Source organism: Dipodomys merriami, unplaced genomic scaffold (genome assembly GCF_024711535.1).
Source record: "Dipodomys merriami isolate MVZ:Mamm:240054 unplaced genomic scaffold, mDipMer1.0.p SCAF_51, whole genome shotgun sequence".
Classification (NCBI taxonomy): Eukaryota; Metazoa; Chordata; class Mammalia; order Rodentia; family Heteromyidae; genus Dipodomys; species Dipodomys merriami.
The window spans coordinates 3,356,749-3,374,776 of NW_027206080.1; the positions used below are offsets into that span (position 1 = coordinate 3,356,749).

Sequence of the window (18,028 nt, forward strand, 5' to 3'; positions counted from 1 at the left end):
TCCAGCTTAGCTTTTTTGCTGGTTATTTTTTGGAGATAGAGTCTGACAGGCTGTTCTGCCTGGCTGGCTTCAAACTTTTCAGCCTCCCAAGTAGTTGGGATTACAGGTATGAGCCAACTGCACTGGCTTGAAGTCTTTGTTTTTATGTGTAAAACTCAACAATGAGCAGAGACTCACGTAAAATGAGTTACAGCAGAAGGGGCTTCCTGGTAAACGCTGACCCACAGGCCAGGCCTGACTGGACAGGAAGCCCAACTCATAAAACACCAGGTCCTTTAAAATAGAGTTGTAGGTTTAACATAGTTCACAACACTTCTAAAGGAATTAGATTCACAGCTTTGGCAAATGATTCTAGGGTTTATGTAGAAGAACAGCGGCTAGAAGTTTTAAAAGAACTTGAACAAGAGGATAAGGAAAAAAGGCACTTGGTGCTTTGAGATTTGAGCATCTTACAAAGACTAAATCCTGAGAACAAAGTGTGAGACCTGCGCAAGATTAGGAGCTGGGATTAGTGGATCAGAGGAATGCAGAAAAGAGACGTGTCATTTACGTGAATATCTTATGTGAAAATTAAATGTCACAACCAAGGTTTGATTGTTCGGAGTGTGGGGTTTAAAGGCAGAGGGGGAAAATAAAGAACCTGGTGTGCTAAGCCCTCTCTGCAGACACCCATGGGTACCAGCCAGGAGTGAGCTGGGGAGGGTGGGAGGGAGGGGGTCGCACGTGTGGTGGGGACTTTCCACTCTGCAGAGGAAGAGCTATGTTCTGAATAAAGGACCCCAGAAATCCTTCATAAACACAACAACAAAATGCCCGAAGGCCAGAGAGCTGTTGGGTGGGAGTTTGATCAACAGAGGACTTAGAGAAGCAGAGCAGATGCCCCTGCCCAGGGTGCCCGGGGTGGGGTGGAGGAGGAAGGGCAAGGCATGTGCTCTCGGCCCTCACGCTCGGAGCAGCCTGCCTGGGCACGACCAGTGGACCACCCACCATCGGCCCTGCCACCCTCCCGGCCACAGTGGTGCAACAAAATTCACCTCCACACAGACAGGCATGGGGAGCCTGGGTAGGCTGCACCTGTCTGTGTGTTTCTACCACAACTTGGCAAAAGTGGATGGATGAGGAACCCCACAGCAGGATATTAAAGTGGTCCCCGCCTGGCGTACCCAGGGCAGACATGTGAGGGTCCCCTCTAGACACCCCTGAAACAATTTTCCAAGAGAGAAGAAATGAAAAGCTGCTCAAAGAGACGATTTGCCAGCAGCGGGAGGTCTGCAGGCACTGCAACACCTATGGACAACAGAGAAATTAAAAGCCACCCGGGAGTGTCAAGAGACTCTATGGGGCTCCTGAGGGCCCAAACAAATGAGGGAACTGAAGTTTGAAAAAAAAAAAACAATGACCAAAGACCCCTGTCCCAGCCGCACGGGGAACTAGACATTCTGAAGAGGGGAGTGGGAGCTATGGGTGAGCAGAGGAACGTTTCCACAAGGCCAAGAGTGGGAAAACATGAACTAGAAACGAAGAGATACAGGGACCGAGGGAGAGCTGAAACATGTCAGGACTCCAAGAGAGGGCAGGGCGGAGAGGGGAGGGCACAAAGGGGTGGAAGGGGGGAGGGGGAGGGTCAGCGGGGGAGGGGGAACAGCCTTGGAGCAGGTCTTCTCTCCTTCCAGAGGGGCGTCCTGAGGTCAGATCTGCTCATCTGCTCCGTAGCCGCTGTCCTCTCCTTCGCAGTCAGCGCAAGCACCGTGTTCCTGTCCTTACGTGTAGGTGGCCATGCCCGCTCGCTCGCCAGCTCACCGACAGGCGGGTGCGGGGTGAAGCCAGGGTGAACGCGGGGTGTGGGCCGAGGAGCCAGGGTGGAGCCGCGGTGCCAGGGTGGAGCCGCGGTGGAGGGGACACACCGTCAGGGGCCTGAGAACAGCTGAGGGCTGACCCCCACTCTCTTTTGGTGGTGCTGGGGTTTGCACTCAGGGCCTCATGCTTGCTAGGCAAGTGCTCTACCGCTTGAGCCATGCTCTGTGCTCTATGACTAGCTTCTAAAAGAAGGGGCAATGCCACGTGTATCCCTTGGGGCACCCCTCCTCTGCCTCCCAGCCTCCTCCCCTTCCCCCCTCCCCAGCCTCCCCTTCCTGGCTTGGCCTCCCACCTCTGGTGTGTAATGAGGTCCCTGTTTCCCCGCAGCCATTCCTCAGTGTGGTGCTGTTTGCCCTGGCGGGTGCCGTGGGACTCATCACCCACCACCTGCTGCCCCAACTCCGCAAGCACCACCCCTGGCTGTGGGTGTCGCACCCGATCCTAAGGAGCAGGGAGCACCGGCCGCAGGAGCCCACAGGTCAGTGCTGCCATTGCGGAGGAGGGCTCAGGGTGTGCTTCGCCGTGGCCACGGGTCCTGAGTGCTGTCCTCCCACAGTAGAGAAAGGTGCACGTGTGCCTTGGAGTCCAGAATGTTCTTCCAGACACACTCACCAGCCAGAATTAAGAGAGCTCCAGTGTGGCCAGCTAGACGTACTGTTGGTTAAAATATCCATTGGTCACTGGTGTGGCCAGAACTTTAAAGGAGGTGATGTCCCTTGAGCATGGAGCTCACGCTTCCAGCTCCCACTGAGCCAGGGTTAAAGAGCACCGTGCCCTGGCCCGGCAGAAGGCGGCCTGGCGTGGGCCATGGAGCCCATCTCCAGGCAGCCTGGGGGCTTCAGTCACAGACTGCTCGGAAACCTGGATGGTAGGTGAGGAAAGGGTCCTGGCCACCGCCTCACAGGGTGGGCATGGAGCCTGCCATGCCAGCGAGAGCCCGGCCCAAGCGCAGGCCACAGGCTGCTGCCCTAGTAGTGCACAAGTTCAGGGGCTCCTCACGTGGGGTTCTCAGCACTGCACCCCGGCAGGACGCCAGGCTCTGGGAAGCAGTGGCTGGGGAGGGGCTCTGCAGGGATGCAGGCCCTGGATGATTCTGTGCAGAAATTCCCCCTGCAGGGCCACGAGCCCTGCCTGATGTAATTCTTTGGGAAGACTGAGTTCTGTGGGAGTCATGGAGTGTTAGGGAGTTACCACAGAGGTTTACTTGGCGGGGGGACTATTGTTTTGAGGTCCTTGGTGAATCGTTGGTAGAGGTTTGAGGTAAGAAGCTTGAACTCTGAGAACAGAAGTCCACCATTGGTGTCTTTGTCCAAATGTGTATCTGCTCCTAGAACGGAGGAGGCCTGTGTCTGCACCCAGAGTTCCCCTGTACCTGCCCCTCTGCCCTTGGTGCGCCAGGACCCGTGTTGGTGTCTGCCCATCTCTCCTGCAGTTGTCCTGCACCTGCGCTGTGCCTCTGCCTCCATCCTGCCCCAGACCCGGCCCGGCCCTCCCCCACCGGGGGCTCTTCCCCCAAAACCTACCAGAGCCCAGTTTATTTTTTTTTATTTTTTTGGGTCCGGTCATGTGGCCTGAACTCTGGGCCTGGGCACTGTCCCTCAGCTCTTCAGCTCAAGACTAACGCTACCACTTGAGCCACAGCACCACTTCCGGCTTTTTTTCTTTTTGCTTATGTGGTGCTGAGGAATTGAACCCAGGGCCTCAGGCATGCAAGGCAAGCGCTCTACCACTGAGCCACCTTCCCAGCCCCCCAGTTTAAATGGAAATCATCTCACTACTCCAGGCCTGCCTGATCTTTTCAGCGCAAGTGGGTGTGTTTGTGCTACTGAGCATTTTGATGCATAGGTCTGTTATTTGTTTAAAACAAGATTCACACTGAGAAGATGGGAGGCAGGAGGCCAGCCCTGCTGGACAGGATTCATGCTGAGGAGGTAGGGGGCTGGCCGTGATGGATAGGTGTGTGTGTGTGGTTTCCAGACTAAAAGCTGACAGTGAGGCAGCTGTGTGTGCCTGAGCTCTGAGGACCCTAGACCCACATGCACTTCCTCAGCTGACCCCTGCTGCAAATGAGCAAAAAGAACAGGTTACCAGATGTGTTTTACCTGTGACAAGGCTCCATCGCAAAGGCCGGGCCTTGTCTGTCGCAGCAAGTGAGGAGGTTGGATTGCGTTTTCCCATGGATCCTTGGGGTCTCATAACTGACTTCTGGAAATTTGGGGGACAGCGTCTCTTGGTGGAGTCACCAAGAGACAAAGAGCAAGTATGTTTTTGTAGTTTACTCATTTACTTCTTTACGCACTCCAACGATGCTGATGAATATGCTTTCCATTCATCCAAAAATAATTATTGAGTCGGGTGTGGTGGCTCAGGCTGGAGGCTGAACACAGGAGGCTTACAGCTTGAGGCCACTCTCCTCCACTAGTTGTTAAGCATGATGGCGCATGTCTGGCATCCCAACCACAGGAGACGCATAAGCAGGAAGATGCAGCCACAGCCAATCTGAGCACAACTGCAAAACCCTCTCAGGATCAAGCAAAGCCAAAACAAAAGGAGTAGAGTTCTGGCCTAGCAAGAATGAAGCCCCGAGTTCGGTCCCCCCATTACAGTTCGAACCCCACAACTAATGACTGAGTTCCCAAGGTCACCTGGTCCCAGCCTGGGTGACCTGGAGATAAGGACTGAGATGTGGATGCAGCAGATAAACGGGGAGCCGGGGAGCCAAGCACCTGGATGTGGGGTGCAGCCTGCACTCTACCCACAGGTAGAGAGGCCGGAGGCCCCGGAGAGAAGTTCACAGCCATTCCCATCCTCTTGCATGTGTATGGCAGCTGGATTCGAGTAATTTAGCGCGGAGTTAATATCCAGTGCTCAGTAAATGTCACCCAAATGGACAGACGTGTGCTCAGTGGGCACACAGTCTGTGGAGAGTGCTCAGCAGCTTGCTGCTTGCCGAAGGGTTTATGCCTTAATTTTATGGTGTGCTGGAAATAATGAATAAAGGATCATATAAATTATAAAATGCATCCACCGAAGCTCTCATTTAAATGGTAATTTAAAAAAAATTACCAGTTCACTAATGAGTCCCAAATTTGTAATTCTGCAATGAGATTTACTTTGTAGCATCGCCAACCTCTGTGCGTTTGCAGATGACTGACTAACTGCTGTGTGGAGTAGAAACTGCTCTCCTCCCTATCCCAAGCATCTCTCATCTACATCAAGGGAGGGTTTACTGTGAGGAAAGCTAAAGGCCCTGTTAGCCAAGCCCAGCCCCTCCTTCCTCCCTGAGTCTCCTCTTGGGGATGATGGGGAGGGGGAGGGGGGAAGATCTCTACGATCAGTTCTGATTTTGGATAATTCTTCCAAATAACCATCCTGTGCATCCCTGCCAGCTCCCTGCAGGACAGAGGGACTCCTCTCCCTCCTTTCCCTGTGTGCTCACGAGCCTTTCACTCTTCCTTCCAGTACAGTTTTATTTTTGGTTGTTGTTTGGTTGCTTTTGTGCTGGTCTTGAACTCAGGGCCCGGGTGCTGAGCCTGAGCTTTTTTGCTCAGGGCTAGCACTCTACCACCTGAACCATATCTCCACTTCAGCTTTTTGTTGACTATTTGGAGATAAGAAGAGTCTCATGGACTTTCCTGCCTGGGCTGGCTTTGAACTGTGATCCTCAGATCCCAGCCTCCTGGGTAGACAGGATGACAGGTGTGAGCAATTGCCCGTGTGTCTCCTCTGCCCCCCCCCCATCTCCCGCCCTCCCCTCTCCCAGCAATATGAAGAACATTCTATTCCTAAAAAATGAAAAACAAAATCTGAGGAGTCATTTGGGGAGGTAGACTGCTGTTTAAAAAATGTGTCAAATGAAAATTTTAAAAGGTTTAAAAAAAAAAAAAAGGGAAAGAAGAAAGAAAAAAAGCCACCCGGGCCGCCTGCAATTGAACACTGGCAGAGTGACCTCACCTTGGTCCGGGGGAGGAGAACGGAACTCTGCTCCGTGTGACCCAGTGTGGCAGCCTGCGCCGTGGGCACACGGGGGCTCTACAGCGCTCGCCCCCATCGCCCGCTGTTTTTGAGAAGTTCACCAAATGTGGCTATTCAGGGGAGGAGAGGCACAGTCAGGGCCGCCGGTCGTGTCTCAGGCACCAGTCAGGGCCCAGAAGCAGGGCTCACACTCAGGCTGCTGGTTTGGGAAGTGAGGCCTCTTTTGCAGGGAACAAACAAGGACAGATACCAAGTTAAAGGAAGGAGCTCCACAGCCCAGCCCCGGCCCCGAGGGCACAGACGGGGCGTGCCAACAACGATCGGGAGAGTTCATTCCACCCAGCAGCAGGCACGGGTGCCTGGATGAGCGGGTGAGAGGGCCTGAGCGATGCCCACTTGAAATGAGCCGCCGCCCTGTGAAGCAGGAAACTCTCCCCTGGAATCTTGAATTGGACGAGTTCTTCCTTAAGCGAAAACCATCCTAAGGAGCTTTTTTAAATCATCCAGAAAGACCTATTTTAGTTGCATAAGCATCTAAATGAAATACGACTGAAAACTCTTCTTTCAGCAGAGCCAGAGCCTCGGATCGTCAGGACAGGTCTATAAACTTGCAAATGGCATTGTTACTTTGCATTCTGGGGCTCAAGGGCCTCATTTTCCTGGGAAGCAGAGATAACAATGCCTTTTTATGGTGTCTGTGCACTATCAGGATAGGTTCTCTCTTTAACTTTCATGGGTGTGGGCGCGGGGACACTTTGGGGACCTAGAAAGCGGATCTTTTATGTATTATTGCATCTATAAGCACTCTTTTGATGAGCCTCCCAAAGCTGTCCCAAAAGAAAGGATTAAGTGTGATCTTCATGAGCGCACAACTCCAGACATACGCTTCTGTCTCAGCTTCTTTCTACTCCTTGGTTTTCAGTTCTTTTCAGTTCCTTTACCTGGAGACCAAAGGGTTTCACTGGAATAAGTTCCTGAGGTTGGTAGAAGGAAACTAAGATACGTAAGAATCCTGCCTGACCCCTGCTTCAGTGGGACGCATGAGAGGCCCATCCTCCTGATGTCTGGCATAGGCCTGGCCTGCTGCCACCTCTACACCGTCCACTCAGGCGTTCTGCACCCATGAAGGTGACACCGGGCCGTCTACTCCACATCTAGATGTCAGTCCTGGCAACTTTATTTCCCTCGTAGCTTCCTGCTGATGAGTGTGCTTCAGACTGGGTCTTGCTCAGTCTGTGTGAGCGGTGGAGGATGCCCGAGGTTTTGCTTATTTTTGTTGTACTGGGGGTCAAGCCAGGGCCTCATGGAAATACTCTACCACTCTGATCTTCAGCTTCAGCCTTTGCCTCTCTGTTGTGTTTTGCATCACTGCCTTGGCTTAGACTGACTCAAACTTGTCATCCTCCAGTCTCTGCTGGATCCTAGATCCCACATATCTGGGATTACAGATGTGCATCACGGTGCTCACCCATATGACCCTATGGGTTCTACAAATGACTTGAGGTAGTAAAGTAACTTAGGAATGAACGGCTGGTTTTAGCTCTGTAGTTCTATTTTCCTCAAGATGTCTGGTGCTGAGCCACTTAGACCGTCTCCCTGCTTTGTTTCTGTTGGAAACCAGAGATGGTCTCTGCCATCCTCTGTCTAAGTGGTCCTGCGATGTCAGACACAGCTCCTCCACACTGCTACATGGCCAGGGAACGTGGTTCCGTTCTTCTCAGGCTGATGCCCAGGGCTGCAGACGTCACAGTCAGCTTCAGGCCTGGCAAGGGCAGCCCTCAATCCCCAGAGCACACACACAGAGTCTCAGGATTGAAGGCTCAGGGAATGGAGCATGGTGCCATGGGGCATTTGTAGAGCCAGCGGCATGGTGCGTGGCAGGTGGCGGGGCAGCTGGAAGGTTCAGAGCTGGCTGCTGCTCCCATTCCCACTGATTGTCGTTGCTTTGTGTCTCTGGGGTGAAGCTGGCTCTGTGGACACCATGGGTCTGCACCCTCCACCCGTGGCTCATCTCCACCTGCTGGGGAACCTCAGGTTCCTACAGGGCAAGTGACCAGCGTGTGAAAACCCAGCTGGGCTCCCAGCCCGATGCTGTGCTGCCTCCCACCGCGCCATGTCGCTGGGTTGTTCCCTGTGGGTGTTTCTAGCAGCGTAGCAGAGGATAAGGAGGAGTCTCTCTTCCGTGTATGTTTTGTTTGCTTTGATGGGGATCTCGCCAGGGTTGAATTCTTCCTCCGAAGGCCGGGGTTGTGTGCTCTTCCTCTGACGGGCCATGAGTGCTGGAGCCCAGCCAGGCCTCCTGTGGTGCTCTCATCTGACTGGTGAGTTTAGAAACTGAGAGCAGCAGGAGATGACTTCACACAGAAACCCAGCTGTGCCCAGCGTGTCTCACAAGATGTGAAATAGGAGACAGGGAGCTTTGTCATTGAAAATCAGTTATGCGGGACTCTCCTGCACCACCCCGTTCATCCTCACTGAGTTTAACCATCCAGAGCTTTCCCAACTGCTAACAGTTGTAAGGCCACAGATACCATGTGCTGCCCCTGCCTTCATGCCCGGAGAGCATTCCGCTGGGATGGCCAGGGCTCCCTGGAAACACTAAACCAGGAAAGACTGATGGCAAGTGGGAAGATTCATATTTAGATGAACAGCTATTCTGCTCTGTGCCATCACAGGTCCTAAAGCCAAAGGCTTCGCCTTGCAGGTTGACGGCTCCAAGACATAATGTAGTTTTCCCTGTCATGGGGCAGGGTGTGTGTGTGTGTGTGTGTGTGTGTGTGTGTGTGTGTGTGTGTGTGTGTGTGTGTGTGTGTGTGTGTGTGTGTGTGTGTGTGTGTGTGTGTGTGTGTGTGTGTGTGTGTGGTGTAGTGTGTTTAAGACCTGGCAGAGTGTGTGCACACCCTGACCTGCACAGGGTGGAGCAGCTGGCGGGGCCTGCCTGGGTGTGCATTGCTTATGGACAAGCAAAGAACCATTGGCACTTGCTCCTCTGTGCCTTCATCAGGTGCTGTTCATTCCAGGGAGGGTGGTGTCAACCTGTGCCAGTCCCAGAGCCTCCAGCACAGCTCTGGGAAGGGTGGTGCCGACCTGTGCTCCCAGTGTGTTGGCTCCTGGGACCCTGTGTGCCCAGCAGCAACTGGCAAAACCACTCTCTCGTGTCAGGGCAGAGCACACCTGTCCTCTCAGCTACATGGGAAGTACAAATAGGAGGATCACGGTCCAGGAAGGGTGTGGCAAAAGCATGAGACTCTATTCAGAAATAACGAAAGCAGGGGCTGGGTAGAGGGGCTTGCCTAGCACACATGAAGCCCTGGGTTCCATTCCTCAGTACCACATACAGAGGAAAAAGCCACAAGTGGCGCTGTGGCTCAAGTGGTATCAAGTGATAAGAGTATTAGCCTTGAGCAAAAGAAGCTCAGGGACTGCCCAGGCCCTGAGTCAAGCCCCAGAACTGGTACACACTAAAAAAAGAAATAACGAAAGCAAAAAGGGGTCAGGGCATGGCCAAGTGGTAGTGTGCCTGCCTGCCAAGTACAAGACCCCAAGTTCAAGACCTGATGCATCCAAAGAAACAGACAAAAAGCTTCAGGCTCACCATCTACAATAATGTTTCCGCAGCCTTGCCCCTTACCTGTGCTTTCAGCTCTGCATGGGAAGAGCTGATTTTGGCTGACTCCTTGGTGTGGTACATGCACGGTTGAATTGATACACAACCATTGAATACGACCAAGAATGTATGAGGCAGACGTTGGGTGCCAGTGGCTCACACCTACGTCTAAGCTGCTCAGAAGGCTGAGATCCAGAGATTCACAGATCAAAGGCCATCCCACAAAGAGTTCTATGAAACTCTGTCTCCAAAATAACCAGAACAAAGCTGGGCCAGAGACCTGTCTCACGCCGTAGAGCACCAACCCAGCAAGCATAAACCCCATTGCTTCCATAAGAAGGAAGAGGGGGGAAGGAGGAAGGAGGAGGAGGAGGTCTGCAAAGGCTCACGGCTGGGTTTTCAGCATGTTGTATGTGCAGGGCCTGAGATGAGCTCTGGAGGAGGATTTATGTCTAGAGTCAGGAGAGCCGAGAAGGAGCTCACGGCGGCATGCATAACTTCGGGGTTGCAGAGGAAACCAAAGGAAATGAAAAAAATAATGAAGAGGATAAAGGACAAGCCCACAGGCCAAGGATGGAGATGAGAAATCTGCAGAGAAAATGGAAGAAGTGAGTGGGAAGGACTTGAGGCTGGGCAGGAGCCGGCAGATGGGCCAGTGGAGAGCGGAGCAGCTCCGAGGGCCTGGAATGTTCTAGGCCTCAGAATGGTGCCCCAGGTAGACTGGGGCAGGGCAGTTACTTGGCCTGACCATGTGTCCTGGGCAGGAATAGCCACAGAAGCTCAGGGGCAGAGGTCGGGCAGTACCTAGGAGACACACAAAGGGGGCTGTCTACTCTCACGAAGCTGTCCAAAGTGGGACGTGAGCGCTGTGAGAAGAGGTAGGAGGAAGGGGTGTGCTTCACCTGCTCCACACAGGACAGACTGGACAGAGCCAGTGGGCAGAGAGTGAGCGCAGGGTCAACGTGGCAGAGTACTTGGGACCCAGGGCCCAGGGGAAGACTCAGCCTCAGGAGCACAAAGTGGCCGCAGGTGATTTTGTAATCAGGGCTAAAGTCATTTCCTTGGAAGGAGTGGAGGAATCTTGAAGATTTGATTTCTTAGCTTTCATGTACTTCCATAAAAGGTTATAGCTAGTCTGTCTGTAAAACATGTAACACGCCTTGACTTCATTCATTATATATAAAAACTCATTCATTATGGAATAGCACATTTCCAGACCTGCCCTAGGAGACATTGCACACTGTCTATTAAGAAAATCCAAGGAGAATTCCTGCCCACCTCCAAGATACCCCAGGCAGCACCCCTGACCTCCTGTGGCCTGAAAGCTCTTCCACATAGCCTCTGTGTGTGTGACTCCCTTGTGCTCACGAGTTCTTCTCAAGTAAGGTTTTCCAGGGTAGATTCTGAGTTATAAAGATAATACATTCTTATTTGAAAAATAAGTCAAAGAAGAAACTCCAGTTTCCAGTTTAATATGAGTACGCGCCTGTGTGCACTTGTTACTTTCTGCAGTCCCGTACCTGAAATCCCTGGGAGCAGGTGGCTTATCTCTCATCCCAGGTGAGGGGACAGCCTGTGACACAGAGTGACAGCTTCTCCCATGGAGTCCTTCTGTTACACCCTAAGCCAAAGGTATGGAGAGCTATGTGAAAGCCACATAATTCTCTCTCTCTGTATGTATGCCTATGTTTACATATACACATAAGCAGACATACACATACATATATATACATACATACATGTACATATATACACATAGATAAATACACACATGCATAATGATAGATAGATAGATAAATAGAGCTGTGAACTTTTGGGAGATGACTGATAGTTGGATCTGGGGATACAGTTTCCTCTTTTTGATTCTGGAAGGGAGGTGGGGTCGCCCCGACCTTGGCACATGTGGGCTCTGTCTCCTGTGGAGAAGGCCGAGCCACACAGACGGGACAGTGGGCCTGCCTGTGCTCCCTTCCCTGAGGCAGAGGCAGAGGACCCCAGAGCAGAGTCAGGGAGGGTGTGGGCCACAGTCTGTGCTGTGAGCAGTCCCACCAGCCCCCATCCCTGCCTGGAGGGACAAGCTAGCCCGTGCGAGCAAGGTGGGGACTGTGTGCACTGCCTACTTTACCATCGTCCACCCTGGGCACAGGGCTGGGGCCTTTTCTCTCGGTAGCAGCCTCACGGGACAACTTAGAAAGACAAGTCAGAAGTTCATGCCATGCAGCCTGGGCTGGCTGTGAACTCTGGTCCTTCGTGGGAGCAGAAGCTCCCGGGGGACCTCAAGTCCTCTTGCTGCTCTGAGGGCTCAGACAGGTGTCACAGGTTTTAGTGATGAGTGTTTGGGGACCAGCCTTTTCTATTTGTGTGCATTGTCCCAGGCTGCGGTTGAATCTAAGCGGGGAAAAGAGACAGAAAAGAAGCCAGCCCCAGCCTCGGCCATCACCGTGAGCCAAAAAGTAGCCACTGGACTCTCTTCCTGTTCTCTGTCCTTGCTCTCCTCCCTCTCCACTGCAATTGATGGCTGCTGTGATGTCATGATGGTACAGGGCGGCTCGTGTCATTTTATCTGAGGTCACTTGACTGAAAACTAGGGCACTGGCTTGTGTTACTGTGTGACAGCAAAGGAGCAAATCTGTGGCCTGGCGGGTGTCAGTCTGGAGTCTGGGGTTCTCCCCCCACCGCCCCGCCCTGCAGCTTGGATGGGGGGCAATGTCTTTATTGTTGTCTCTACTCAAGGAAAAGAGCCTCATCAGAGATGGTTCTGCCTGGATGTTTGTTTCTTTCAGAGGTAACCCGTTTGATGTGGTTTGAGAGACTCTACGTCTGGCTTCAGTGTTTTGAGAAGTACATCTTATATCCAGCAATAACTCTGAACGGCCTCACCCTCAACGCCTTCTCCATAAGCAATCACCGGAGACTCGGCACCCAGTAAGTGGACCCGTGGCTCTTTCTCCTAGCGATTCCCACTATAATATATTCTCTCCGCAGGCTGCAAAAGAAATCAACCCACCTCCACTCACCTTAGGGTGGCAGAGCCAGGCTCTATGGTTTCTGCCTCCAGCAGTGACAGCAGATTATAGGGAGACTGGGTGTGGAGGAAGTACATGAGTAACAATCAGAAGATCTGGAAACGCTGGTGCCGGAATACAGCCGCCAACCCCACGGCCAGCACAGCCCCATGGGATCCCACTTCCCTCTACTCTCCTGGGGCTATGCTTCATGAACTGCTTCGCACCATTCTGTTTAGCAAATGCCCCACCATCTTGCGCATGGGAGGGGTGGTTCACGCTGCCCTCTGCGTGGATGAGGAGGAGCTTCGTTTAATCTGAACACTGGAGCCCCAGAGTCTACCTGCCACCAAGTCAACCGCATGTGGGTAGAGCCTTCACCATGCCCTGCAGTCACCACCTCCACGTTGTCAAACTTATTCTGAACGCACACATGGAAATCTTGCCGTCAGTTCGAGCTGAGAGTGGCCGGTGTGGGAGGAGGGCGTCTGAAGAGGCCCTTGCCTGGGCCTGCCTGTCAGCCATGTTGTGTGCCACATTGCCCGTGTGACGCCTCGTGGCCAAGCACCACTCGGGTCAGCCTGAGCGCTCAATCCCACGCGTACTGGCTGGAGCTTGCTGCTGCTTTTCTTGGGGTGCAATGAGGACGCATGAATTCGTACTTGCCAAAGACAGAACAAGCGGTCCTGGGGTGTTCTAATGCTCTGCTGGGCTTTGAGCACACATGGACTGACCGGTGGCCTCTCTTAGAAGATCCCGGCACACAACGCAGACATTGACTGCCCCGTGGCCTCTCTGCCTCTCGGGGACTGTGTGCTTGGACCGGGGCACAGATTCTGTGCTCCTTGGTGCAGCCCTCCGATCAAGGAAGAAGGCTTGTAAAGGGGGGTAAAGTGGATGGTGGCCCCCGGGCCAGCTGCACAGCGGAGGGGCAGTGGCAGCCACCCCAGGAGGCCGCTCTGCATGTGGAATGCACATTCTCAGGCCTGGCTTTCCCAGTGGCTAACTCAGAGTGAGTCAGGTCCTGGGCAGACAAGTAAACTGGGCAGTATAAAGCAGTGGGCAACAGTGGAGCCCAGAGCAAGGAGCTGAAGAATGCAAAGTCCCCACCCAGCCTCAGGACGAGGGTGTTGCAGGCTGAGTAGCCTGCAAGTTGAGGCTCAGCTGTTGGAGAAGATGGCTGCACGTACTGTACCTCCCAGAGAGGGCCAGTCAGAAGGAGCAGACACTCCGTCCCTTGCAGTCTCTCTAGACACCAACGTCAAAAAGAAGCACCTCACTATCCTCGGCTACCAGATGGTACCGTCGTGAGCAGGTCCCTTCTGAGATATCTCAGGGCAGAATGAAAACAACCCCAAGGGCACAGCAGCCCACCAGCAGGGCCTGCTCAGCGCTCCAAGGCCACGTGTATACTCGGGACCTGCTCAGTGCTACAAGGCCATGTGTACACTCGGGACCTGCTCAGCACTGCAAGACCGTGTGTACACTCCCCATGGCCCTTTCTGAACTGGATAATCCAAGGCCTCTCCTGAAAATGACTTCTAGACAATCAGCAATGAGCTTCTCAGCACCGGCTCTGCTTCTTACTCGGCCTTCCACTCCACGCCCTGTGCACGCAGAGGTACTTCGGGTGGGGAGTGGTGTGGGGGGTGGAAAATGCCTGCCACTGCGACACTTTCTCAGAGGATTGCATTTCCTGCCTGGTCCCTGCCTGCGTCTTTAGCCATTGTGTTCACTGACAGCCACCGAGAGGACCTTCAGCTAAGCACAAGTAGACCTAGTACCATCGGCAGCAGCCATGACAGTGCAGAGCCTTGCAAGGCCCGCTCTCAGTCCTGAAGATCTTCCACAGTTGTAGCCTGTCATCACCCACGAACTAATGAAGTCTTCATGCTCATGGACAGCAGAAAGCTAGATCTGCCTCATTTGGACTTTGCCTAAAAAACCCAGGACACAGCAGTCTGCCCCAGAAGCCCAGGTCCCCCGTTGCTTGGTTCCTTGGCGGCTGTGGCTGTTCCTCGAGGGTCTTCATGCTCTGGGCAGCTGTTACGGAGCTGTGATGTCACCGGCACCATCATAGAGGAAGTGGTTCCCGGAAGAGGTGGCAGCCAACCCAGCCTTGCCAGCCTCCCACAGGAAGGGGCATTCCGCAGCGTGGCCAGCTGACCGTGTCCATGTGGAGCCAGGCCAGGTCCTGAGGTCAGCCTCATGTCACGGCCCCTCCCCAGCCAGCGCATCCTGAGGCAGAGTAGGAGCAAGCAGAGTTCCAGGCACAATGCAGACCCCAGGTCAGGTGGAGGTGGAGGTGGACAGACTGCCAACGTTAGGGCTTTCTGGTGATAAGACTGACGGCTTTGTACCTGGAAATTGCTCCGTGCCACACTTTAATAAATGCCTGTGTGCAGCCTCAGGGTCACAGCTCGATTGCCACCTCTGACATTCAAATCCCCTCTCCTTGCAGCTCTGAAGGATAGAATCAATTATTGTCAGTCACACTGCTCCCACCGGAGCCCTTCTCCAGCCCTTCTCCTTACGCATCCTAGAATAAGACGCCGCCTCTGACGAGTGTCTAGAGCAGAGGCAGAGGCGTGAGCATGCGGTGGTGAGTCACCGGCCTCTGCACCCCCATGACCTCCCTCCCTTCCTCCCCAACAGCTGGGACATTTTCCTGATGATCATCGCCGGCATGAAACTGCTGCGAACTTCCTTCTGCAACCCGGTCCACCAGTTCATCAACCTGAGCTTCACCGCCATCTTCTTCCACTTTGACTACAAAGACACTTCCGAGGGCTTCTTGTTGGATTTCTTCATGGTGTCCATTTTATTCAGCAAGGCAAGTTCAGTGGTCATTTTCTTCATTTTCTAACACGAGAAAGAGGCATTTCTCATCCCCTGTGTTAACGGTTGAAAATGGATTCTTTATTTAAAATGCATAAGAGGAAATGTGAGCAGGCTGCACGTATATGTTACAGTCAGGATGCTCTCCACTGAAGACTGGCAGGCAGATTTATGTAGTCCCCCTTTTATTTTGCCTTGAGGTGACATCTGTGGCCTGGCACCTGGCAGCTGTGCTCCTTGGGTGGTTTCATTTCCTTAGTTCATCTCAAGCTAAAGTTCATCTGTTTGAAAGTAGGCCATGAGCCCTTCCAGCTACGGGTCACTCAGACAAACAGGTAAAGATGGCGCCTGGGCCTGAGACAGACGGGGCATGTGGCCGTCCCTCCCTTCTGGGGCGCACTCTGACCACACAGCCTAGGTTTGTAGATGGGAAGGGGGGAGCGTAGACGACTTCTGGTGAGTCTGCTCTGTGGTGGCTCCTTCTTCCTCCTTGTTTGCCCCTCAGATTATGTCTTTGTGGCATCACTGGGTTCTCACCCAAGCCTGACCTGATCAACACGTGGCCCTCTGGCCATGATTTGACATTTTAGGTCTGCTCCTCTCCCCCGTTTCATTTTTGTCACTTCTTCTTGAATTATGTTCACCAATTTTTGTCCATACTTCTCCTCCACCCCCACTGGCTTTCTCTTTGATTTTTTGGGTCACAAAATGAGAAGTCTGTTAAAGCACCATCACAGACAGTAGGTCCTCTCTCTTCCTCTGGACAAGAATGGATTTCTCAGACCTTGGCCTGGTCACCGGCCCAAACTGTTTTCCTGTGTGTCTGGGTGTCTTGGTTCTGAGTGATCTGTCTCACTTCCTACCTATTCAACTCTCCCGCTTCACTGTGCACCGATTCCTCTTCCCTCCCATGATGAGTGTAGGATTGCACATGCCCACTCTCCTCTGACGAGCATTATGAATCCCACCATGGTGAACCCAGTCCTTCTGGAACCTCAGTTTGCTGTGAAATGGAAAACAGCAATGCCTATCCCTCCCCAGTATGGAGAGAGTTCACTGATATGACTGTAAATAAATATGAAAGTGGCATGCCACAGCAGAGGGCATTCCGGGCCTGCCCGGCCCTGAGAGGCTCAGGCAGGAGACACCATCCAAGGGAAGTCAGCCTGGCGCTCTTCCCACACCTTCCTTCCCTTGGCCCTGTCATCTCTCCTCCATCCTCCAAGCTCTTCTTTTCCCCTAAGTAGAACAGTGACACGCTGGCCACATCGCACTGTGTCTTGGGTGGCGGAGGCCCAGGAGGATGTGTGCTTGGGGATGCTGTTTATCAGGAGGGTGTGTGGAGTGGGTGTCGTTTGTAACTGGACCATGGGTGGCATGAGCCTTCTCACTCGTTCCCCTGGCCCACGGGCTGTGGGAAGCCAGCCTTCCTGGACAGTCTCAGCACCTTTAGTTGGAAGAGGATGCAAAAGTATGGCCTGAAAACCTCCCTCCCTCCGACGACTTTGCCGCATGTTAGAATACGTTCAGCACCACATTCTGCAGGCCGTTCGTTCAACACAGAGCCCTGCTTTTGCCATTTAGCAAATTAAAATTAATGGAGAGGGTGTTTGATGAATAATTGCACGGGACCGCGTTCTGGGGGCTGCAGTTCAAGTACAGACGCTGGGAACATTTCCAAATGGCATTTCCCTGTATTCTGTGAGAGCAGATGGGCAGTCTTGGTTATGAGTTATACAAAAAGCACAGCCACTCTTTTCGTATTGTTAAGGAATACATGCTTTTAGGAAGGTATTTGTCCAAAATACCTTGTCCAAAAGAGCAAGTGCTCACTTGGTGAGCGTACCTTGGTGGGGCTGTGCCAGGTAGGCACAGGGAAGGGAAGGCAGCAAACCCACCCATCTGGCTCTTCCCAGAACAGGGCACCGTTCTGGGGTCTGGTTTCCTTCCACTCACTTCCTGTCACTGCGTCAGAGTGGGCTTATCCATTGTCGGTCCTTTCCAGCCCCCTGGGCCCTCCAGCTGGGCCAGCCCACATCGGGCTCTACACCCAGGGAGGACCGGCTGTCCTCACCGTCACCCAGACCTCCACCAGCACTCTACCCGCAGGTACTCTACCACTTGAATCACAGTCTCCAGGTCTCTTCACTGTGGTTCTATTTTCAGACAGGGTCTTGTGCTTTTGCCCAGATCAGCCTTAGACAATGATCTTCCTGTTTCTACCTCCTAAGTAGCTGGGATTTCAGGCACAGGCCACCATGCCTGGCTTAGCAGAGGCTTCTTCCTAAGCCCCTGTTTTATTGTTCTCAATATTCACGAGCCAAAGGAGGCATAGAGACATAGGGAGGGATACCTGGGGCCGGGGCTGCAATTAGAGCACACAAATGCTGGATCTGGGACCCCTGGACGTCTGATCACTAGAGGCACAATGCAAGTTGCTGTGCTAAGCAAAAATAAAAATAAAAAAAGTAATAGATTCATTTAATGACAGAGCAGTGAAGCTGGGCTAGTCGGAGCTTTGTACCTGCAGATAAGGGCTGCTGCCGGATCCCAGCACTGACTTTTGGAAGGTAGTCTCATACCAGCCGTCCTCTGCAGACCCACAGAGCAACCTTCCACGGTCCATTCTTGGGGCATCTGGCCATCACTCTTCACCGAAGCTACCCTGTCTTCTGCTTGTGCAGTTTATCTATGTGTGCTACAGGACAAGTTGTTAGTAACAAAGCCAGGACCTCTGGGTAGTGGG

At 53.1% G+C, this 18,028-nt stretch overlaps 1 protein-coding gene across 3 annotated transcripts in view; it reads left to right on the forward strand.

The window, feature by feature from the left end:
• The window catches only part of Pcnx2 (pecanex 2), a 94,791-nt gene that overhangs the window by 37,921 nt on the left and 38,842 nt on the right, over positions 1-18,028 (forward strand). For all 3 annotated transcript variants that reach the window (XM_069998129.1, XM_069998128.1, XM_069998130.1), the window contains exons 18-21: positions 1,674-1,766; positions 2,185-2,335; positions 12,223-12,364; positions 15,100-15,277. In XM_069998129.1, coding sequence (XP_069854230.1) covers positions 1,674-1,766; positions 2,185-2,335; positions 12,223-12,364; positions 15,100-15,277 — 564 coding nt within the window. The remainder of the gene's footprint in view (positions 1-1,673; positions 1,767-2,184; positions 2,336-12,222; positions 12,365-15,099; positions 15,278-18,028) is intronic.